This window comes from Orcinus orca, chromosome 9, assembly GCF_937001465.1.
Source record: "Orcinus orca chromosome 9, mOrcOrc1.1, whole genome shotgun sequence".
In the NCBI taxonomy this organism is placed as follows: domain Eukaryota; kingdom Metazoa; phylum Chordata; class Mammalia; order Artiodactyla; family Delphinidae; genus Orcinus; species Orcinus orca.
Genome location: NC_064567.1, coordinates 14,807,380 through 14,833,086, shown reverse-complemented (window position 1 = coordinate 14,833,086; position 25,707 = coordinate 14,807,380). Strand labels below are relative to the sequence as shown.

Below are 25,707 nucleotides of genomic sequence, written 5' to 3'. Positions count from 1 at the left end.
TAGCTTTAATATTTTTTTTGTTTAATTTCCAAATATGAAGTATATTTTTTTTTTCGGCCATACCACGCAGCTTGCGGGATCTCAGTTCCCCACCCAGGGATTGAACCCAGGCCACGGCATTGCAAGCACTGAGTCCTAACCACTGGTCCACCGGGAAATTCCCCAAATATTGAGTATTTTAAAAATTAAAGAGTCTCAAGAGGAGACGCCAACCTATTTTTAGTGACTGTATCTGGGAAAGGCAGATAGACAACCTGTTTCCTGAATTCAAACACTATAGATTAGTTTCTACTGTCTTGAATCTTTATATAAATGGAAACACATATGTATTTTGTGTGTCTGACTTTCTTTGCTCATTATTACATTTGTGAGGTTCAGCCATGTTGAGCGCAGAGCACCAGTTTTCTCATTTTTATTACTGTGTAGTATTCTATTTTATGAATATAACAGAATCTATCCATTATACCTGTTGATGGGCATGTGGGTTGTTCGTAGTTGGAGCTGTTACAGATAATATAATGCTATTTTATTTTACTAGGCATTTCTGTTGGGTAGAAATCTAGGAGTAGAATTGCTGAGCCATAGGCTATGCATACTTCCAACTGTAACAGAAACCTCTAAACAGTTTTCCAAAGTGGTTGTACTAATTTGAATGCCAATCAGGAGCGCAGGAAAATTCCAGTTACTTTACATCCTTCCCAACATGGTCAGTCTTTTTAATTTCATTTTTTATTTTTTTTAAGGTTATCTTTTCAAACTTTTTTTTTTTAATTTATTTTTGGCTGTGTTGGGTCTTTGTTGCTGCATGCGGGCTTTCCCTAGTTGCAGCGAGCGGGGGCTACTCTTTGTTGCAGAACACGGGCTCTAGGTGTGCAGACTTCAGGAGTTGTCACATGCAGGCTCAGTAGTTGTGGCTCGCAGGCTCTAGAGCACAGGCTCAGTAGTTGTGACGCACGGGCTTAGTTGTTCCTCGGCATGTGGGATCTTCCCAGACCAGGGAGAAGACCCATGTCCCCTGCACTGGCAGGCAGATTCTTAACCACTGCACCCCCAGGGAAGTCCCCAGTCTTTTTAATTTTAGCCATTTGGGTGGATTTGTAATGGTGTCTCATTTGGTTTTAATTTGCATTTCCCTGGTGACTTTAAGGTTGAACATGTTTTCATATGTTTATTTGATACACATTTTTGGTCAAGTGCCTGTTCAAGTCTTTTGCCTATTTCTCTACTGGGTTGTGTATGTTTTTCTTGTTGAAAAAAAATTATATAATAGAAATATATATTAATAATATATAGAACATGTATATATAGTTTGTTGGACATATATATTGGAAATTTCTTCTCTCAGTTGGTGGCTTACCTTTCAGGCTCTTCATGATTTCTCAGGACACAGAGTTCCTAACTTAATGTAGGCAAACTCATCAATCTTTTCCTTTAGAGTTAGCACTTTCTGTGTCCTGTTTAGAAAATCTTTGCTTACTCAAGGTCACGGCTGCATAGAGAGGACCACTGAGTCTATTCCTTTGAATTTGATTATCAGTGACCTCAAAGGATCAGTTCCTGGAATGTGGTGAGGGAAGAGACCAGGCTGCAAAAGGTTAGTACAGAGCTCATACACTCAGATGAAAAATTTAAAAACTGTTTGTAGATGATTTGGATATTTTTTCTTTCTCTTTCTTTTTATATTGTTATTTTATATCTATTTTTTGGTTGGTGGCAGAAAGATAAAGCATTGCTGGTGTCTGCCTTGTGTTTTCTCCCCAGAGCACTCAGAAGGGATTTACTTCAGTGGGCTTTCTCCCAAAGCTATTTAAACCTAGCTTTGAAATAATACCATTCTTACCATATGACCCAGATCTGTAATGTGGTCCGTAAATATTTAGCATCCAATAGGTCTGTAAATCTTCCTCTTTTTTCCTGGGGTAGTGAAAGGGGGAAACAGAATAGATTTAGTGGGTTAAGGACAGGCAAAGGTGACTCTAATATTTTAGATCACAGAAAACAAGAACAACATGGGAATGTGGTAGGGTGAGATAGCCACTCAGCTCCCTGGATACCCCTCACATAAATACTGTTTTTAACACATTCATCTCAGCCAATCAGTCTTGGCATACTTTTTGTTATCATTGTCAAGTACCAAAACTCATTGAATTTAAGATTCTAACCCTTTCACTCTTCCTCTTCTCACCAGTGCTGGCGAGAGGTGGGGTGGAGAAAATAGGAGTATACATGAAAAGCAACTATAAAACTGATGGGAGAATCTTTTAACATGAAGATGAAAAAACCTAACATTAAAAAAGAGTGTGAGGGGCTTCCCTGGTGGCGCAGTGGTTGGGAGTCCACCTGCCGATGCAGGGGACACGGGTTTGTGCCCCGGTCCGGGAAGATCCCACATGCCGCGGAGCGGCTGGGCCCGTGAGCCATGGCCACTGAGCCTGCGCGTCCGGAGCCTGCGCTCCGCAACGGGAGAGGCCACAACAGTGAGGCCTGCGTACCGCAAATAAATAAATAAAAAAGAGTGTGAGGCTTGTGCAAAAAAACAAGCAGCCTGAATTTGAAAAGAGGATACAGTGCCTAATTTCTCTGTGTGTCGTTAGGGTAATTTGTAAAAGTTCTTGTCCATAGTCAGTGCCTATTAAGTATGTTTGGATCAAAATAAATAAGGATGGGTTATAGATGATTGGGCAGTAATGGCTTTTTATGTAAAGCCAGGAATGCCTGGGGGCTGGAGGAGGTGCTCAGTTGAAAACCAACTATTCTTTTCTCACAAATTGACCTGGGATTACAGGCCCCCTCTAGGGAGTCCAGAAGTATGGTCTGGGAGTCCTGGATTTTATTGTCACCGAAAGAGCTTGCAGAGAACTTAGAGGTCTTTTGCCCCATACACCCCCCCGCCCTCGACTTTCAGGCTCAGTTCCTGGATTTCATTGTGGGTGGACTTGAGCAACTGACACTCCACTTTCATCTGCTTTACGTATCGGGGCTCTGGTTACTCATCTTTGGAAAACCTCTGATCTAGCCCTATCCTCCCATTTTCCAACACAGAATATATGGCCCAGAGTGGGTAAGTGACCTGGCCAAGATCACACAGCCGTTTGGAGGCAGAGCCAGTCTGGACTCCCAGTTTCCCGTGCACCAGTCCTGAGTCCTGCCCATCTGCCTCTCTGCCATGTCCCCTGGGTTTAGATGTGACTGTGGTCCCCTCACCGCCCCAAGTGTCATTGGAGAGTCATGTCATTATAAAATATATACCTTTTATCCTAATAAGTCATTTGGTTCTGAACCTTTAGCTGCAATCCAAATGGGTGGACTTATTCACCTCCTGCATGGTGTGACCTGTCCTCAGACAGCCCCCAAAGCCTTTCATCTCAGCGTCTTGGGAGTGAAGCTGCAGAGGCTCTGCTGCCCACAGCATCTTGCCCAGCCTCCTCTGCATGGCACTCTGACGGCCACCAATGGACCAAACTCACTGCGCATTCCCACCTTTGGCCTCACACTGTTCCTCCTGCCATCAGTGGCCTTCTTCCTCCCCTGAGGCTGCCTCTCCTTTCAGTGCGCAGTGACTGCCCCCCTTCTCTCTGGGGGTGGCTCCCACCAGCTTACGGTCACCCCTCTGCTTGGATCCTACACACTCTGCTGCCTGGGCCACTCACCTGGTTCTAAGCATCGGGGCTCTGTTTTGTGACTGATTCTTTCCTACGTGCGTCTCATCTCTCTAGCCAGATTTAAGAGCCCTGAAGGCAGGGTCTCCTGTCTATAGCTCTGTATCCACAGGGCCTTGCTCTATAGACCACCGTGGAGAAGAACAAGATCATCTAATGGGCATGATGGATGGAGGCAGCAAGCTGAAGTCAAGAGAAGTAAAGTGGGAGGAAGAAGGGAGGAGGAGAAAGGGGCAGGATGTACAGTGAGAGGGAGGAGGGAGGAAGGAGAATGTCGAGGGACGGCTGAGCATATAGAGAGGCTGGAGGAGGGAGGGCGGTTCTTAGGAGAATTGTGTTGCTCCAAATTCATATGTTGAAGTCCTAACCCTCAGAGTGGGGCTGTATTTGGAGATGGGGTCTTTAAAGAGGTCACTGGGGAATTCCCTGGTGGCCCAGTGGTTAGGACTTGGCGCTTTCACTGCTGGGGCCTGGGTTGGATCCCTGGTCGGGGAGATTAAGATCCTGCAAGCTGCATGGTGCAGCCAGAAAAAAGACAAAAGAGAGAAGTAACTGAGCTAAAATGAGGTCATTAGGGTGGACTGTAAGCCAATTATGACTGATGTTCTCATGAAAAGAGGAGATTAAAACACAGACACACACACAGGGAAGATGATGTGAAGACACAGGGAGAAGATGGCCATCTAAAAGGCAAGGGAAGGGACCGCAGAAGAACTCAGCTCTGTAACACCTTGACCTTGGATTTCTAGCCTCCGAAATTGTGAGAAAATTCATCTCTGTTGTTTAAGCCACCCAGTGTGTGCTATTCTGTTATGGCAGCCCAGGTGAACTAATACACAGTGGCAGAGGGAAGGTGGGGGATCAGGGATGGGGGATAGGAGGGTGGAGAGGGAGGGAAAAGGAGGAGGAAAAAAGGAAAGAGGAGAGAAGTAACCTCGGTGCTCTTCAGTCCTGGGACAACTACTGGGTTCAAAGTAAAAAATACGCATCAAAAATGGTTGGAATTGGACGCTCATGATCATTCAACTGTCCATGGTTTTGAGTTAACTGGCTCTGCTAAGATTTTTTTCTCTCTCTGCAACCAAGTTTATTTTTTATATATTGACAATCAAAATTTCATAGCCACTTAAAGATTATGTGCCAGTCTCTTCAAAGCATAATCGCTTCCTTCATTTAATCATTGTTGCCTAGCAACTAATTAGTCTTCCCACCATGCTTTGCAAGATAAGATGTAACTGTCAGTATCTTGGTAGGAAGGTGGGGGTTGTCTGATACTGCCTACTAGTAGGGTCCTGACCTCTGAACCACAAGGGCTTATTTCCAAACTCCAGAAAATAAATTAGGATAACAGAATCATCCTTAATTCTTTGGAAGAAAGCTTGAGTTTCTTCCTTTTTTTTTGGCCACACCACACAGCACACGGGATCTTAGTTCCCCAGTCAGGGATTGAACCCGTGCCCCCTGCAGTGGAAGCACAGAATCCTAACCACTGGACTGCCAGGGAGCTTCCCAAAAGTTTGAGTTTCTTATTTCCCAATTAGGTTTTGAGGCATGTGTAATAATTAGGGGAAACACTCCACAAAGCAAAGTGAGAATACTTCACCAAACTACAATTGTGAGTGTGGGGAAGTTTGGGACATTTAATCCTCATTTTTGCATTATTATTGAGCACACTCTATCTCACACTTAACACATCCAGCAGCAGGCCAGGTGGCAGTGGGATTACAATGTTTTTGTCATTGGTGATGTCCTGGGAAACCAGTCAGAAACACCCAGAAAAGCCTACCTCTCACTTGCGGGTAGGACACTTAAGAACTGTACATTTGGATATCACCTGTCCTGCTGTTGCCACATAATCCCTGACAGAGTCAGATTTGGGGAGGTGGGTGGGAAGAGCTATTGCTGCTCTGGACCTGGCTCAGGCATGGAGCAAGAGCTGGGTCAAGAAGAGTCTTTGCCATAAAGTGGTACAGCCACTACGGAAAACAGTGTGGCTATTCCTCAGAAGATTAAACATAGAACTGCTGCGTGATCCAGCAATCCCACCGCTGGGTAAATATCCAGAGGAAATGAAAACAGGATCTCAAAGAGATCTTCACGCCCACTTCACTTCAAAGTTGTTCTAGAAAAATAGCACTGAGAAAATAGCTTGGAAGATTCTCAAAAATAACTTTTACAAGGGGTAAGTACCTTACGAAATATGAAAATTGTATTATAAAATACTATAATTAAGAGTGCTATATTAGACCAACAATTAACCTGTATCCTTTTCCCAAAAATATAAAATGCTCTATTTATTATGTAATAAATCTCATATATATTTGAATCTACAAACCTATTAGAACATAATATTCAACAATAGATTCAAATATATAGAGGGTGGATTATTCAGGAAAACATTAACCCAAACTAGTTCTGACATATTAGTATGAAAGAAAATAAAATTTAAGGCCCAAAGCATTATAAAGAAATACTTCAGGTAGTCAGATCAATCCACACACTGAATAAGTCAATCTTATGCTAGGATGCAGCAAGATAGCCTCAAACTGTATGGAGTAAACTGTCAGGCCTATAAGGAGAAACTAACAAAACCACCGTCTTATTGAAAAACTGTTAGCTGAACCTGGCAAAATCTAGAACAGGTATCAGATATTTACACGGCATAATTATACTGAATATAACAATATATATGCTTAATGAGAACACATGTTCTTCTTAAGCACACATGGAATATTAATAAAAAGTCACTATGTAGAGAACAAAAGAAGTCTCAATAAATTCCAAATAATTGATAACAGGCTCTGGTCCAAATGCAATTAAATTAGAAACAAAGAATTAAAAAATCATTAACAAATAAGTCATTGGTTAAAGAGAAACTCATAGCAGTTACAAAATAGAAATAAAATTACTCTGTAACAAAACTTGCTGAATGCAACTAAATGGTTTATCAAAAATCAAAAAGACTGAAAATAAATGAGCTAAATACTGAACTCAAGAAGCTAGAAGAACATAAAAAGCCATAGAAGTAAACAAAATAAGGGGCAGAAATTAATGAGACCACCAAAACAACCAATAAAGAGAAAAACAACAGAAACAAAAAAGCCCTCATTCTTTGAAGTTTAATAAAACAGACAAACCTCTAGTAAGAGGACGACAGAAAAAAGAAGGCACAAATAAACAATACTCAAAGTGAAAGAGAAGACATACACAGTAGATACTTGAAACAAAAGGGAACACTGGGAATAATTTTATACCAATAAATTGGAAAACCCAGATGAACTGGGCAATTTTCTAAAATATATATTACCAAAATTGACTCAATCAAGAGTATTAAACTAAGTAGGCATTAACATTTACACAAACTGAATGATAGTTTTAAAACTCCTCTTTCTGATACCCCCAATTATTCTGTTACCACTCACCTTAAAATAAATATTAGGGATAAACTACTTTACAGATAAGTTTTACCAAACATTCCAAGAGGTTAATTCCTATCTCACATAAACTGTCTTGGAGATCGCAGGACAGTGCTGGAAAGATCTTCCAGGAGCCTGTGACTGACCTGCCTGCAGATGGGTGAAGTGGGTGGTCTGGGCTGGTGTGAGAAATGATTGCACATTGACCTTGACAGTCCTGGAAGCAACAGAATTTAAATGCCAAATTTTATTTTAAAAAATAATTTAATAAGGTTTATATGTTTGATATCAATAAGACAAGGCCAATACAAGGAACATAAAATTATAAAACAATCTCTCCCCTATAAACAGTGGGGCTAAATCACGTGACTAGCTCTGCAAGGTGTTATTATTTCCATTTCATTGATGAGAAAAGTGATGGTAGGCGGTCAGAATGGCCATCATTAAAAAGTCTACAAATAGTAAATGCTGGAGAGGGTGTGGAGGAAAGGGAACCCTCATACACTGTTGATGGGAATGTAAATTGATGCAGCCACTAAGGAGAATAGTTTGGAGGTTCCTCAAAAAACTAAAAATAGAGTTGCCATATAATCCAACAACCCCACTCCTGGGCATATATCTAGACAAAACTATAATTCAGAAAGATACATGCACCCCAGTGTTCACTGCAGCTCTATTTACAATAGCCAAGACATGGAAACAACCTAAATGTCCATCAACAGATGAATGGATAAAGAAGATGTGGTACCTATACACAATGGAATACTACTCGGCCATAAAAAAGAATGAAATAATGCCATTTGCAGCAACATGGATGGGCCTAGAGCTTATCATACTAAGTGAAGTAAGTCAGACAGAGAAAGACATATATCATATGATATCACTTATATGTGGAATCTAAAATATGACACAAATGAACTTATCTATGAAGAAAAACAAACTCACAAATATAGAGAACAGACTTGTGGTTGCCAAGCATGGGGGACGGGGCAGGGGGAGGGAAGGAGTGGGAGTATGGGATTAGCAGATGCAAACTATTATATACAGGATGGATAAACAACAAGGTCCTACAGTATAGCACACGGAACTATATTCAATATCCTGTGATAAACCATAATGGAAAAGAATTATGAAAAAGAATATATATATATGTATAACAGAGTCACTTTGCTGTACAGCACAAATTAAACACAACATTGTAAGTCAACTGTACTTCGATAAATTTTTTTTTAAAAAGTGGTAGTAGGTAACAGCGCTACCTGGCTCACGGTGGAGCTGGATTTAGTATCAGTTCCCTCCGCTCTTTTCCGCACTGGAGGGATCGGTTGCCCTTCCCTCTAGCCTTCCACCACTAAGGGGATTTCTGGCGACCCCTGGTTGGGGGAGAAGAACTCACCAGGATGGGCTCCACGAGCTTCCCCTCCGGCATGACTGAGCGGTTCATCTTGGCGATGCGCTCCAGTGTAACCAGGGCAGCCTGAGTGTTCCTGGTAGAGACACTGAACCAAGCAGATTCAGGAATAAACTGGGCACAGATGACAAAGAACACCAGAGTTGCAACTGCTGTGGACCCCAGAGGTACCACTATCACGGTTCCACACACTACACTGTCCCAGTTCCCCGAGATGGGAAAGGATATAGCAAGCTTTACAGCAAAAATATAGCAGCTGTACTCTTGCAACCCTAGCGGAACAAAGAGTTTCCTTCCCCTTATCGCTGTCCCATCTTGGACGACAGTGGACTGATATGGAGCTTCACCCCAGTTCGACCCAACCTACTTAACACAATGAAATTCTTCCATCCAATGTGTAAACAGCCGCTGCCAGGGGTCCCTGGCGCCTCTCCACTCCTCCATCACCCGGCCACTCCCCCAGGAATCCCAGGACCTCACACAGTGCAAGAACCTAAAGGGTGACCATGGCAGGGCCTCCAGCACCCACGAGTGGAGGAACCATCCTGACTGTAGAGGCCTACAACCCACTGATTACGGCATATTTTGAACACCACACTCAGAAAACAGCACAGCCCTCCACTGATGCTGGGACATTGGTACCTCCACGCAATGAAGGCCAGTGGGTTCTTCCTCAGCAAAGCATCTTCCCCAGCAGCATCCTCTTCACCATTCCCTAGCCAGGGGGCAGTTCAGATCATCCTCATCACCCACTGGGATTAATCTGATCATTTCTAACTGCTTTTCTGAACTTTTCTGTCTTCCCTCCTATGGCCTCCACACCGCCATGTACCAGCTTCCCAGTACATAACCCCTTCCAAACCCCCAGTGCCCCTGGTCCTCAAGGCCCTTTGTAATCTGCACACAGGCCTGTCTTTCCAGCCGGCCTCCCACCAGCGCCCCACATTCCAGCCATTCCAGCCTGCCTGCTCTCCCCCAAACATATTCTGCATTCACACCTTCATGACTGGGCTTGTGCATTAACTCTGCCAAAACACCCTTTCCACAGTGAGCCAACTGAGACACATACTTAAATAAGGAGAGAGGTGGACATGAGAAAGATAACTGTGGGGCAACAAGGCCACTGGGCCAGCTGGAGGGGGAGGCCAAGAGGGAGCCCATGAGCTTGGTTACCATGAAGGCCATGATGAGGATGATGCCAGGGATGGAGGTGATGCAGATGAGCCAGCGCCACCCGATGGTGGGGATGACCACAGAAGCCAGGCGATGATGAGCAGGGAGCCGGCTAGCCAGAAAACCTGGGGGAGAGGGAAGGTTAACGTCCTCCTGTTGATGCTGCACAGCCCCCTCCAGGAGCCACCCTCTTCTGCATTGTAACTGTAAGTGGGTGAGATGGGAGGACTTCCCTGGCAGTCCAGTGGTTAGGACTCTGTGCTCTCACTGCCAAGGGTGCAGGTTCAATCCCTGGTCGGGGAACTAAGATCCCATAAGCTGCGCCCCCAAAAAGAAAAAGAAAAGAAAGAAAGAACGAAAGAAGGTGAGACGGGAGAGAGGCTTTAGTTAAGGAGCAGCACCGCCTCCAGGACCTGGATGAACTGGGGAAGCTACTTCACTTCTCCACGACTCTGTTTGCTTGTCTATAAGTGGAAGACTCAGCAAGACGGGGTCAGCAATGTCACCAAAGTTTTACAAATCTGGGACCCAAGACATTGACTTTCTTCTCTTGAATAAATAATACATTCCCTGGTTCGTAACTCAAGGTACAAAGGAGAGCACTGTGAACAGACCCGCCTCTACTCCTAGTTCCCTGCCGTCCAGTTCCTCTTCTCCGAAGAAACCAGTATCACCAGTTTCTTATATCCTTCCAAAGCTGCTTGAAACATACACAAGCTAATAAGGATATCTGTTCTTTGTTCACAAATGGTAACATAGTAAAAATATTTCTCAACACTGCTTTTTTGTACTGAAAAATTTATCCTGAGATCATTTTATATCAACAAATAACATGAGAGCCACCTATGACCAGGCCCCATGAGTTTGGAACTAGAACAATTCTGAGTGTTATTCTGAGCATTATTTTCCCATCAGAAGATGAGAAGTAGATGATAACTCCATTCCACCTCACAGAGATGGAGAGAAGAGAATATTAAAAAAGACCCTTTGAACTTATCTTTGATAAAGGAGGCAAGAATATACAGTGGAGAAAAGACAGCCTCTTCAATAAGTGGTGCTGGGAAAACTGGACAGCTACATGTAAAAGTATGAAATTAGGGCTTCCCTGGTGGCAGAGTGGTTGAGAGTCCGCCTGCCGGTGCAGGGGACACGGGTTTGTGCCCCGGTCCAGGAAGACCTCACATCCCATGGAGCGGCTGGGCCTGTGAGCCATAGCCGCTGAGCCTGCGCGTCCAGAGCCTGTGCTCCGCAACGGGAGAGGCCACAATAGTGAGAGGCCTGCGTACCACACACACACACACAAAAAAGTATTAAATTAGAACACTCCCTAACACCATACACAAAAATAAACTCAAAATGGATTAAAGACCTAAATGTAAGGCCAGACACTATAAAACTCTTAGAGGAAAACATAGGCAGAACACTCTATGACATAAATCACAGCAAGATCCTTTTTGACCCACCTCCTAGAGAAATGGAAATAAAAACAAAAATAAACAAATGGGACCTAATGAAACTTCAAAGCTTTTGCACAGCAAAGGAAACCAGAAACAAGACCAAAAGACAACCCTCAGAATGGGAGAAAATATTTGCAAATGAAGCAACTGACAAAGGATTAATCTCCAAAATATACAAGCAGCTCATGCAGCTCAATATCAAAAAAACAAACAACCCAATCCAAAAATGGGCAGAAGACCTAAATAGACATTTCTCCAAAGAAGACATACAGATGGCCAACAAACACATGAAAGAATGCTCAACATCACTAATCATTAGAGAAATGCAAATCAAAACTACAATGAGCTATCACCTCACACCGGTCAGAATGGCCATCATCAATAAATCTACAAACAATAAATGCTGGAGAGGGTGTGGAGAAAAGGGAACCCTCTTGCACTGTTGATGGGAATGTAAGTTGATACAGCCACTATGGAGAACAGTATGGAGGTTCCTTAAAAAACTAAAAACAGAACTACCATATGACCCAGCAATCCCACTACTGGGCATATACCCGGAGAAAACCATAATTCAAAAGGAGTCATGTACCACAATGTTCATTGCAGCTCTATTTACAATAGCCAGGACATGGAAGCAACCTAAGTGTCCATCGACAGATGAATGGATAAAGAAGATGTGGCACATATATACAATGGAATATTACTCAGCCATAAAAAGAAACGAAATTGAGTTATTTGTAGTGAGGTGGATGGACCTAGAGTCTGTCATACAGAGTGAAGTCAGTCAGAAAGGGAAAAACAAATACTGTATGCTAACACATATATATGGAATCTAAGGAAAAACAAAAAAAAAGTCCTGAAGAACCTAGGGGCGAGATGGGAATAAAGACACAGACCTACTAGAGAATGGACTTGAGGATATGGAAAGGGGGAAGGGTAAGCTGTGACAAAGTGAGAGAGTGGCATGGACATATATACACTACCAAACGTAAAATAGACAGCTAGTGGGAAGCAGCCGCATAGCACAGGGAGATCAGCTCGTGCTTTGTGACCACCTAGAGGGGTGGGATAGGGAGGGTGGGAGGAAGGGAGACGCAAGAGGGAGGAGATATGGGGATATATGTATATGTATAACTGATTCACTTTGTTATAAAGCAGAAATAACACACCATTGTAAAGCAATTATACTCCAATAAAGATGTTAAAAAAAAAAAAGACCCTTTGGGAGGCTAATTAAGGGGTGACTATTTCATCACCAAAGAATTCTATTTTAAAAAAAAAGAATATTTCAGAAAGTGATTAGGCTATGAAAAAAAGAAAGTAATGTGATGGAGAGTGACTTTTAATGATCAGGGATGATCTTTCTGAAGAGGCAACGTGTAAGAAGGCCAGTAATAAGCCATTGCAGTAGATCAGGTAAGAGGTGATGTGGCGCTGAAAAGGATTTTAGTAGTGAAATGGCAAAAAAAAAAAAAAAAAAAAAATTTATCTGATAGATTTGGCACACATTGTGGAGGTAAAGGCAACAGGATTTGCTGATGGACACGGCAGTTGTAGGTCCACTAATAGGGGGTGAGTCAGTGGGGCTCGGTGATTGATTGAATGGTGATGACGGAAAGGGAGGGGTCCAGCACAGCTCTTGAATGTGTGGCTCAGAAAACTGAGGGGACAGAGCTTGCTATGAAATGACAGTGGAGACACGGACAGAAAAGGCTCCAGACGAAGATGAAGGGATCAGGTCTATGAATGTTGTCTTTGAGGAGCCTGCAGGATATTCAAGTGGCTATCAGGTAACTGCCCACCTGGGCCTGAAGTTCAAGGAGATGCTCTTGGTTGTAGATAAATTCGGGGGAGGTAATAGGTACATAGATAGCTAAAACCACTGGACTCCTCAATTATCAGTAGATGACCCCAGGAGACCTGGAAAATAAGACCAGCAAGGAGAAGACATAACCAGAAAAGATGACAAAGAATGAGTAGCAGGTGGAAGAGACAATGTGCACAGATGAGCTTGAACAAGATTATGCCCATTAAATACCGTTAAGTGTAAAATCGAACCCCTAACTGTTGAAAGTATGGGTGTTCCTCTTAACAAAGATCAGAAGAAGAAAGCTGGGAAGAACGTAAAGAGTTAGCGTTCAGTATTTATTAGGGTCTAATTTTTTTTGTTGCCTAAATTTAGTGTCAGAAAAATTAAACATAAAATTTAAAATGTTCTCCTACTGCCTTATTTATTGCCCAACATACAATGCTTCAGTGGGAAGCGTCATCACTTTCCTGGGCTCTGAAAGTCAGGGCTTTTGGATAACGATGACATCAAAGATGGTACAAGGGCACCTAGATTGCTTCTGGATGCAAAACCTCTAGTCAGTAGCCAGCAGGGGTCTGAGGAGGGTGGGGGCGCATCCCCACCTTCTCACCTGGATAAGTGGCTCAGCTGGGAGGAGACAATTACAGAAGTTCCCACAGGCGTGAGCCAGTTATGGAATCGCAGACCCGAGTATCCACAAGGGAGACTCTAAAAGGGGTGGTAGCTGTATCCCTCCACTGAAGACCCAGTGGGGAGAGAATGTTCATCCCAGATGCATTCCTGAGCTTCTGTCATTCTAGTGAAACCAGCCAGCAGAATGTTTCCTGAGGAAGGGGTTACTGTGTTCTAGATGCTGCTGCTGGATGATATACATCCTGGCTGAGAAAACCTTGGAATTGGACTTCTGGTGTCAAGCATCCCTAATGCTCTTTGGTTGGTACCAAGTAATAGGAGTATGCTAATCAAAGAACAATCAACCAACCAGAAGAAACACCATGTACACCATATCCTACAGGACCAGAAGACTGATCAGAAGAATTCCCATTTTACCTTACCTGAGACAAGGGGAGCATATAGCCTCGATATTTTGTAGGCAAAACTTCAGTCTTTATGATTAGCCTAAATAGGAAGGGGGAAAAAATACAATCATGCTTTTATAAAACCAAATAACTTTTTTTAAAAAATCATAATTTTTCTTGTCACAGGGATAAAGAATTCAAAAACATAAATATTCATCATTGTAAAATGATAAGAAATAGGTGTGTTGGTCTCTGTCCCTGGTTCCTGCTAACCTGGAAACCTTGGGATTTCCTGGGTGATAGGAGCATCATTTGTTCTAATGCAGAGACTCTTGATGAGTCCTGGATGGGGGCTGGTCTAGAAAAACCACGCCATGATTAGAATCTTGGAACTTTCAGCCCTAACCTCCACTCCTCTGGAGAGAAGAGAGGGGCTGGAAAATGAGTTAATAATCAATCATGCCTATGTGATGAAGCCTCCATAAAAATTCCTAACATACAGGGTTCGGAGAGCTTCCAGGTTGGTGAACATAGCTATGTGCTGGGAGGCGGTGCACCGCAAACTCCACGGGGACAGATGCTCCTGTTCTTGGGATCTTTCCAGACCTTGCCCTGTGTATTTCTCCTCAGCTGGTTATTTATCTGTTTCCTTTAAAATATCCTTTGTAACAGATCTGCAAATAGTAAACTTTTCCTGGATTCTCTGAGACACTCTAGCAAATTATTGAACCTGAGGAGTTTGTGGGAACTTCCAATTTGTAGCAAGTCAGACAGAAGTTGTGGGTAACCTGGGGACCTACTACTGGTAGGTAATAAGCCATTGCTTATTACCTACTACTGGTAGGTAATAAGCCATTTTTGTGATTGGTGTCTGAAGTGGAGGACAGTCTTGTGGGACTGAGCCCTAAACCTGCGGGGTCTACGCAATCTCCAGCGAGGGTCAGAATTGAATGGAATTATAGGACACCCAGCAGGTGTTGGAGAATTGGTTGGCGTGTAAAGAAATCCACACGTTTGGTGTCAGAAGTGAAGTATTGGCAGAATTATTGAGTGAGTGTGTAAAGAAAAACAGAAGAGAGATTTTTCCCTGTACGATCATACACCAAAATACAATTATTAACCCATGTAAGAAAACAATATAAAATAAACTTCTAAGTGCTCTTCTGTTTACATTTTTATTCCCAAAGTTATTTTAAACCTTCAACCATGTAAGAGATATTAGCCTCATTTCTTTCACCAAGAGAAACACTGTCAAAATATTTTCCCAAGCCTGATTCCCTTTTCTAAAACATATGTGGGAAATTAAAATACACCCAAGAGAAAGCAAATAGTTTCTCCAACTAATGATGACAGTCAAAGCACAGGTTTCTAATTAAGTACATATTAATTTTTTGAATAGGAGAACAAATGGACTTCTATCTCATCTGTTGTCTAATTGTTCTTATCTGTTGCAGTTATTAACCAGGGTTTGGAGTTTTAACATATTTATTGAGCTGCTTCCTCAGGGATGTTTTCAAATTCTACTTAACTTCTCCGCCTTTAGGGCTCCAGAGCACAGAGTGATGCTTAACTTATGCCCCCAGAGAAGAACGATTCTTTCCCTAACACGTTAGGGTAATAATTAGGTGCTTTGACATCTCCTAATATATTCTAAGGGCAACCTGCTCCAAGGCACCCAGGAGAAAATAGCTTGAGGAGCCTTGTTCATTTAAGGGAGGCTCCCAAGTTGCTGAACATTTAGTATTACAACTCTCACGTCCCTGAATGATGAGGTATTACACACCTATCCCAGGGCAGAAAAAAGACAAGCGGCAGCATAGCTGTTTCAATCTGTCTCACCTGCTCTGCAAATTCACTTTGACACAGTCTTCAGTTACAGGGCGGTGGCACGTTAAAAGTTATTCCTGAATGTTACAGGTGCTGATGGTCCAACTAAAGTCTTCCAGAAATTCTCAATAAATTAATGGATTGTGTCTGGGTTGACATTTTTGTTACCTACCTCATACGGCACTTTTTGTTAGCATTTAGTCTAACAAAATATTATTTATCTAAAAAATGCTGATCAGCCTTAGGAACAAAGAAATTAACACATGCTCAAGCTAGCACCCTGCTAGCCTCACCATCAAACATCATTTTGACGGGCAAAGAGCTCCTAGTGGAATAAGCTGCCATCACTGGGGGGAGGGGGGGAAACTCAAAAATGATTAGCACAAGTGAAGTGTATAGATCTGAAACTTACTGATGCTCTTAGTCTACTAACCACAGTGAATGTGGTTAACAGACTAAGTGGATGTGTCTCTGGGTGTTCACATATCTCCCTCTGGGGTCCTCTAGGTGATGTCTTTACCCTTGGGCATGGCCAGACACGCCGCAGCCCACCATCGTCCGCAGGAAGACAAACCAGATGTACGAGGGAGAGAATGAGGTCAGCAAGGAGAAGTAGGCTCCCCACAGGAACGAGATGAGCAAAATCTGAAGCAACAAAAGGAGACATTAATGGGACCTGCCCCCATGGAAGGTCAGGAAGCAAACCTAACTTCTGAAGGTGACTTTTAGTTTCCTCCAGATGTTTGCTTCTCTGTGGAGCTAATTTTTAGCGAGCTTACCGATCACTCACAATCATCAGACAATACAATTCATATCATTTTATTGTCTGAAAGCCCAGACATCCCGAGTTTAGACCATTCTTCAAAACTCCCCACAGCCTCCGCCCTCACAGGTGGCAGGAACCTGAACTTGTAAATCAGAATGCAGAAACTTGTCCTCCCTGCTTACAGGGATGCTGGGAGCACAACGAAGCACTGTGCTGGAAAGAGTATAAGGAGAAAATGGAAGGATTTGCTTTTTCTCTAATCATAAGGACAATACAAGTTTACAGTAGAAAATATGGAAAAAAGAAAAAGATATAAAAATATTTAAATCACTTTTGATTCTCCAACCCAGAGAAAATACTATTAACACAGTTTTATCCTATTTTCACTGATTATAAGGGAAAACATAATATTAATAGCTGCAAAATATTCCAGTGAAAAGACATACTATAATCCATGTAATGTAACACATAAACCTTTCCCCTCTGTTTGAATGTTGAAGTGGTTTCACATTTTCTATCAAAATCAGCTGTGACCATGTCTGTGCATAAATCTTTGTGGTTCTCTGATGACCTTAACAGTCTAGATTTCTGGAAGACAAATGATCAGACAAGGAGAATGGATATTCTCAAGGTTCTTGACTTATGCTACCAAATTGATGGTCAGAAAAATTACATCAATTGTATGTGAGGGTGTCTAGACCCTTGCAGATTTCTTTAAGAAAAGTAAAAATTCCTTATGGATTTGGTGTTCGATATGGCTTTGATAATGGAAAAAATGATATCTTGCTGTGTAATTTTGCTTCTAATAACTCCCGTGATTGAATGTTTTTCAAGGTTTCTTGACCATCTGTATGTCTCTTTGTAAAATGCCTTTTTTGTGCTCTCCACATTTTTTTGAGATACTTGTGGTTTCATATTAATTTGTAAGAATCTATGATATTTTGTGCACTCCAAAACATCCATCCAAGCCTATTACTGTTTTGTGGGGGACTTCTCCCTTTGTATTTACACCTAGAGAGGTCTTTACCACCAGAAATCAGACAAGAAGAGAAGAGAGACCTGGGTTTATCATCAGAAGACATAGTTTTATGTCTTGATGTGGAATCTCAATACATGTGTGACATCAAGCAAGTGGGTTAGTTTCAAAGCTACCCCCAAGTTAACTAATGTGAAACTGCTTATGTTTATACATGCAATTCTCACATTCTACCTGTTATGTTCTAACTAGGCTCATCCGTCAGCTGTACACCTGGACTATGGGGACCAGGTACGGGGACAGGTATCTCGGGGAAGGATGAGAAAGCAGGAAGACAAGCCTGGAATTCAGGCATGTGGTGTCAGAGAAGGATGTTTCCGTACTTTCTAACTTGGGTATTGACAGAGAAATGTCCACGAAAGAAAAGCAGTGATGATGTCACCACAAAAGAACACACAAAAGAAAATTCTAAATCATCCTTCAAAGCCAACCTACCTTCCAGCGGCCATATCTGTCAGCCAAGAGGCCAAAGAGGATGCTGAATACCATGTAGCCAAAAAACACCATCTGGAGGTGGGGTGAAAAGAAATTATCCTCTAAGCAGCGTTTTCATAATATGCTAATTACTACCTTAAGCATTCACCCACCTGAACTAAAAGAAGACGGGAAACGTGGGAGGATTGGAAGTTGAAGAACAGGCTTTCACAAAGCTCCCCCCTGACTCCTGTATAACATGTTCAGGGCTTCAGAGGTTGACGATTCCCACACCTGAAGTCACTGACACCAGGTAGAAACAGGAGTCCTAGAAGCAGGTAACTGCTTTGCCTCTGATCCAAGATGACAGCACTGGCCTCATTCTACTCAGATGTACAATTGTGAATTTCCATTTTAATAAGAAGACTCAAAAAGTCTATTCAGGCATGCTCTGTCTTATTCATGTTGAGACATCTAGAAGCAGTCTTCCTTCAGGTTATTACAGGGAAACCTAACTTTCAACAAACACCAAAACCAGTCATCCATTTAGAAACATTCTTCATCACTAATATAAACCTACTTTTTTTCCTTACTTATTCTCACAATAGCTTTTCCTTGATAAAATTCAAGAACTTGGGTGTGATACCAGCGATGTAACTCGGCCTGAGCTGTACTCTTATGTGTAAGCCTTTAGGTGACTTATTTTTCTGCCTCCAGCAGTTCCAAGCTGTACTTAACTCTCCTTTCTAGTAAGATCCCTGACTGACTGCTTCCAGGGTAATCAAAGGAAAGGTGTTAGCTGGCATTGCCAACACTTTTTCAGTGAAAAAGCTCTTTCTCTCTGCTGCCTGCTTTGCTTTTTCTTTTTCGCCCTGGCTCTTCATGAGGAAGACTCAAAAGCATTTCTTCTACAGGGAACTATAAAAAATAAATCACATTTATACTCGAACAACAAAAGCCATACGTTTCCTCTGTGCACTGTTCTCTCTAGGACAGAGTTGAAGGAAGGAAAAGCCAATATTTTCAATGCCCAGCCTGGGATAGATGCCGCACCGTAATGAAATCCAGTCAGTCCTCAGCAAAATGATAAAAATAAGGACAATGGGACACATTTTGCATAAATCCAAATTTATTCATTACGAAGGGTGCTTTTTATTCTGGAAGAATTTTCTTTCTGATTGTTGGTATTAACATGCCCTTATTATTTATTTTTATTTTTATTTTTTGAAAGATGACGGTAGTTGATGGCAAGATTTCCTGCCTCTTTCTCTTGGTTGGAGGTTAAAATTTTCCTCCTACCCTTCTACATTCTTTGGCTGGTCTAATAATTAAATTGATTTATGACAGATTGACAGGAGAAAAGCAAGTTTAAGTTTGTATGTACAGGAGTCCCATAAAAATATAAGACCGAAGGGCAAGTTGGACAGTAGAGGCTTATGTGCCACCTTGAGCTGAGGAATGGGAGGGGACCTGGGGCTTCAAAGGTGGGGGGGGGGGGTGGTAATTCACAGGACAATAAAAAGAGCAGATGTTTGGTAATTAGATGTTTGCCCTGCCACACAGATAGGTCATTCAGATGAAAGTCATCTCTGGCAATAACTCTCTGTCTCTGAGCCAGGCCCCCCATCTAAATTCTTTTAGGTAGTTAAGGGAAATGTAAAAGTTTTTCTTGAGTCGGCTGGGTCTTGATTGCCTTCAGCTCAAAATAATTCACATGCCAAAGGGGCATATTTGGGGGTCACATGTTCTGCTCCCTTTTCCTCTTCTTCTGATGGCCTTCCTTGTCAAATATATATATTTTTAATCTTAACCTTATGTCAGCCACACCATTTTTTTGAGAAGTCATATCAGTTGGTGAATCTCCAAACTTTGGGTCTCCTGATATAAGCAGTTTCTATTGTGGAACCTGCAATTATCAAACTCCCTCCAAGAAGGGAAAGGTGAACTTTTTTTTTTTTTAATCAACTTGAATAATAAGAAATGATAGACAAACTGCCTGTGGCAGGGAGGAAATTAGTTCTTAGGACTTAAAATACTTTATTGAGGGCTTCCCTGGTGGCACAGTGGTTGAGAGTCCACCTGCCGATGCAGGGGACATGGGTTCGAGCCCCGGTCCGGGAAGATCCCACATACCACGGAGCGGCTGGGCCCGTGAGCCATGGCCTCCGAGCCTGCGCGTCCAGAGCCTGTGCTCCGCAACGGGAGAGGCCACGACAGTGAGAGGCCCGCGTACCGCAAAAAAAAAAAAAAAACTTTATTGAGATGCTGTGTTAATAACACTGTATTAAAGTGAATGAGCTGATTAATAAAAGTAAAGGAAACAGGGACTTCCCTGGCGGTCCAGTGGTTAAGACTTTGCCTTCTAATGCAGGGGGTGCGTGTTTGATCCCTGGTCGGGGAGCTAAGATCCCACGTGCCTCGTGGCCAAAAAACCAAAACATAAAACAGAAGCAATATTGTAACAAATTCAATAAAGACCTTAAAAATGGTCCACATCAAAAAAAAAATCTTTAACAGCAACAACAAAAAAAAGTAAAGAGTCAACTAAAATTAAATTCAGATTTTACTCTGTTCTCCCGCATAAGTGACAGATTTTTACTCCTTGCTTTCTTTCCATTCAGTGTAAAAAAGTGACTTTCCTAAGGCTGAGTTCTTTACTATTAAGCCCGTCTAGAGAATAAACCTTAACTCCAACCTATGTGAACCCCAAAGCTTGTGAACTCTAATCCTGGGGACCACATAGAGACGGGGATTAATCTCTCTCTCTCTCTCTCTCTCTCTCTCTCTCTCCCCTCCCCCTCCCCCACCTTGGAGGGCCTGCTCCTCTCTACAGTTTTGTTTCTCCAGCACTAACTCTCTTATTCACAAAAAATGTGAGGGACATAATTCACTCACAATCCTTAAGGCCTTAAGTCTTCATGGCCAGACCGTCCAGAAAGTGGAGTTGAAGTTGGAGGATGGGAAGCCTGGGAGATGGTGAAAACGCTGCCTCTTTGCTAAACCAGTCTGAGGCCCTCCTGTTGGTAAGTTGTGGTCAGTGAGCCCAGGGGACAGATGGGACTCATAGCCAGGATGACAGAGACTAAATGACAGGAGGAGGCAAGGAACTTGGAGCAGGGAGCAGTCACATCTTGGGTGAGATGAATTACCTAGAGAAAAGACTTGCGAGCTGTGACCCACCTAACAAGGGAAGCCAGGTTACTGCTGACATCGACGAGCCTCTTTAGGCACCAGTAGGAACAACATAAAAGCAACCAACGAGATGTGAGCTGTAAATATAGAAATGGTACCATAAAGTATAGTTTCATGACAGTTACAGATGCAAACACCACACCTGGACCACCAACATTCTCAGGAATGAAGACGTGCAGACCTACAAACCAGCTGTGGTACGCTGATAACTACACAAAACGTTACAGCAGTGACCCTAAAGCTACAAGGATGGACAAGGCATGCTTTCAAAACTGTACTTTTTTTTTTTTTTTTTGCGGTACGCGGGCCTCTCACTGCTGTGGCCTCTCCCGTTGCGGAGCACAGGCTCTGGATGTGTAGGCTCAGCGGCCATGGCTCACGGGCCCAGCCGCTCCGCGGCATGTGGGATCCTCCCAGACCGGGGCACGAACCCGTGTCCCCTGCATCAGCAGGCGGACTCTCAACCACTGCGCCACCAGGGAAGCTCTAAACTGTACATATTTTATACGTAAAGAAAACAAAACACAATGAGTCACTTAACTATTGGTACAAGCCCTAATAAGGTCTTTAGTTATTTTTATTTATACCCTCTCTCTCTTCTAAAAGTATTAGGAAAACTTAAAAATGGAACAAGTGCAATTTTAAAGAAGGAAACAGAGCTAAAAGAATAAAGGCAGGGCTTCCCTGGTGGTGCAGTGGTTGAGAGTCCGCCTGCCGATGCAGTGGACGCGGGTTCATGCGCCAGTCCGGGAGGATCCCGCGTGCTGCGGAGCGGCTGGGCCCGTGAGCCATGGGCGCTGGGCCTGCGCGTCCAGAGCCTGTGCTCCGCAGCGGGAGAGGCCGCGGCAGCGAGAGGCCCGAAAAAGAATAATGGCAGATTTGCTGCCACGATTAGGCATAAAATTGGGCTCCAAATTTCCTGGCCTCCAGGACACAGAAATAAACACAACTGGGCGTATAATATACATTATCTGGGAGGAGAACAGAGATCAGTTCCTCAGGTGAGGGGGAATTTTTCCTAGTACCCAACACAGGTGAGAATTCCCAGGTAAAATTTGGTTAAGGCAGTAAGTGAGAGGGTAGGGGCCCCCCTTACCCCACAGCCTTCTGTAGCCCCCCAGGGGTTGGGGGCGAAGGAGGTCTTAGTCTCTTGCAGCCTTACCCTCCTTCAAGGCCTCTGCCATCTGACTGTCATCCTCTACCCATCACCAACTACCTACCTCCCAGACGTTCCCCTCCTTCAGCGAGGAGTTGGCGTCTGGCTCATGGGATTTCTCTCTATTAAGTCTCACCTTCATGAAAACCAGCTTCAATACTCAAGTAAATGAATGCACGCGCACACACACACACACGCACACACACACACACGTACACACACACACACAGACACACACAGTCTGCTGGCAATTACTTGGTGCTTAATAAATACCACTTGAAAGAATGAAGAGTAACATCCTTAAATCCATTTCATAGCAAAACTTAGTGTCCAATTCATAAAGCTATTCATGATGGTCTCTGAGAAAAATTTAATGCATAACACACACAATTCATTGAGAGTAAGTTGGTGACTGGTTAGGTCACTATGGCCTGAGTAGGCTCTTAGTGTTCTGACTTGAACCGTAACTAACCCATGGCTACGGCTCACTTTCTCTGATTTGCATCTGTCTCTTCCGGGCTCTTGCCAGGGTCTGGAAAATGAGCAGTTCAAGGTTATGCTCCCTAGAGGAAAAGAAAAACAGGAGAAAGGCCTCAAATGCTAGTTTGGGCCTGCAAACGCATGAGTTTGGGAAGCCACCACACCAAGTGGAGACGGATCCTGTGGCTCTCGGCCCAGTGGGATCGGAAAGGAAGCAGAAGCCCTGGGTCCTCAGCTGGTTTATTCTCAGCACAGGAAGCAGTCACTTACCGTGGTCACTAACGCCCCCTGCCAATTCTCCAGCTGCCATTCACAGCGGATGACAGGAGACACAACCGCTATTAACGTGATCTCCGTGGCCTCAGCAACCTTAAAGAAGGAGGGAAAACACCATGTCAAAGTGCTAGCTTGTCATCACTTCTTCCCACATCTGTCTGTCCATCATCCTTCTAGTCCTAAACTCCTCCTTCCCCTACCCCACATAGGGAGGACCTATTATGTACCGATTTAGCACTGCTAGTTGGATAAAGAAGTACAGAAGAACTTTGGCTTTCATGGATGTAATATTTATGGTTTGAACAATTTGAGAGTATCCCTCAAGATTTATGACACGTATTCCCTTGTGACGTTGCTGATCTATGTTTTTGCATTTAACACTATGAAGGTGTGTGGGAGCCACGTAGCTGGCAGGTGACCCTAGCTAGCCACCAGCATCCACGTCAACCCAGCATTGCTGTTTTATACTCATCATCATCAAGATCTTAGGGCATATCCCTTGCAAATGGATCTTTGAAATAGTCCCTGATTTCAAGAAGCTGGGATGGAGAGGCAAGATTCATGAAAGCTAGCAAAAAAGCAACGAGTACAAAACAGTATGAGTTCATCATCAGGAAAGAATGACTACAGAGCAAAATTAGTGCTAAAATTAGTGCTACCCTGGGTAGGAGTGTGGAGGGATAAATTAGGAGTTTGGGATTAACAGATACACAATACTATATATAAAATAGATAAACAGGGCTTCCCTGGTGGCGCAGTGGTTAAGAATCCACCTCCCAATGCAGGGGACATGGGTTCGAGCCCTGGTCCAGGAAGATCCCACATGCCACGGAGCAACTAAGCCTGTGCGCCACAACTACTGAGCATGTGCTCTAGAGCCCGCGAGCCACAACTACTGAGCCCATGCACCTAGAGCCCGTGCTCCACAACAAGAGAAGTCACCGCGATAAGAAGCCCGTGTACCACAACAAAGAGTAGCCCCCACTCACTGCAACTAGAGAAAGCTTGCGCACAGTAATGAAGACCCAACACAGCCCAAAATTAATAAACTAAACCAAATAATAAATAGATAGATAAACAACAAGGACCCACTGTTAGCACAGGGAACTACATTCAATATCTTGTAATAACGTATAATGGAAAAGAATCTGAAAAAGTGTATATATATTCATATATATATATATATATATATATACACACACACACATATGTATACATAATATATATAAAATCGAATCACTTTGTTGTATACCTGAAACTTATACAACATTGTAAATCAACTACACGTCCATTAAAAAAAAAAAAAAAAGATTAAATGTCAGACCCAACAGAAACTACAGGAGAAATAAAAGTTCTATAGCTAGCAAAAAAAAAAAAAAAAAAAGGGTATTGAATTCCCAGAAGATAGAACACAGATATTCATTTGCTCATAACCAAACAACTGCCAAAGGTGGAAGAAAAGTATTTGGGAATTATCTACCCCACAGGGTTCCCGCTCCCTCTCACATCCCTCCCTGAGCGGACAACCCCGAGCTGGAGGGAAGTGGAAGACTCTACACGTCCGACGATGAATTAGCTTGGGAGACTCAGAGGATCTCCAAGCACTCACCCCATGCTGCCCATGATCAGAAAGAGGGCAATGTGGAAACGTCTGAATCCAATGGTCTCCACGGCGTCCTCCACGGTGAATGTCTTTGACTAACAAGGAAAGGCAAAGAAAGCAACAGCCTCTGTGGGAAGGGAATGTATGCAGATCATCACTCACCCCAGAGGATGTTGGAAAACCAATTTGTTATTATCAAAATACTAAATACAGGGAAGAGGGGGAATTAAACGGTAACTTGAGGACCAGAGATTTCTATGATCCCCTTACCTTTTGGCTGTGGCTCTGGGGTCCCCAGGTTCAACTCCCGAAGGCTAATGATGGTGACCGGCTCTGTCCACTTGGCTGCCATCTTATAAATGGTTCAAATTCCCCACACGGCTTCCCTGCAGGAAACAGGGGAGGGAAAATGCCGGAAACAGGGGAAGGAAGAAGGAAAGAAATAAAATCTAGTGTATATTCTCCTTTAATCTTCATAGAAAATCAGTGAAGTAGGTATTATAATTTATCACTATTTTACAAGGAAAAACCTGAAACACGGACAAGTTAAATCATGGAGAGATTGAATGGCCAAACGAGAGAATTGGGCCCTGGTGCCTAGTAATCAACCTGGAGAGGGGGGCCAGGTGAGCTCTTGACAGTTTAACCAATAGGGTCCTCTGACTGGGAATGAAGGTAGGCTTTGCTACAGAAAACTAATCACAATAGCCAATGCTTTACATCTTCATAGATCCTACGGTTTACAGTGTAATCATATGTTATAGCGTGCTTTCTCACCTTATTTTCATTTAATTCTGACAGAAACCCATGGAGCACTTCTTTTTATCTCCCCCCCCACCCCTTTTTGGGTATTTAATCCTAAAAAAATCTTAACTCTAAAAATCAAAAGAAAAATAAAACAAGGAAAGCTGAAATTAGTGAAAATTTTTTTCAAATGGCTTTAACATAGTAATTTAACTCTTACAACCCTAGTGGGATAAACAGCTATCTTAACCTGTTCTCAGTAATCATA

At 42.9% G+C, this 25,707-nt stretch overlaps 1 protein-coding gene across 1 annotated transcript in view; it reads right to left on the bottom strand.

Moving 5' to 3' along the window:
• The window catches only part of SVOPL (SVOP like), a 61,128-nt gene extending 36,081 nt beyond the window's left edge, over positions 1–25,047 (bottom strand). The window contains 10 exon segments of the mRNA XM_033432263.2: positions 1,841–1,914; positions 8,472–8,600; positions 9,660–9,751; positions 9,754–9,784; positions 13,982–14,045; positions 16,293–16,417; positions 18,010–18,081; positions 23,087–23,185; positions 24,698–24,792; positions 24,966–25,047. Coding sequence (XP_033288154.1) covers positions 1,841–1,914; positions 8,472–8,600; positions 9,660–9,751; positions 9,754–9,784; positions 13,982–14,045; positions 16,293–16,417; positions 18,010–18,081; positions 23,087–23,185; positions 24,698–24,792; positions 24,966–25,047 — 863 coding nt within the window.
• Between the last annotated feature and the right edge of the window lie 660 nt (positions 25,048–25,707).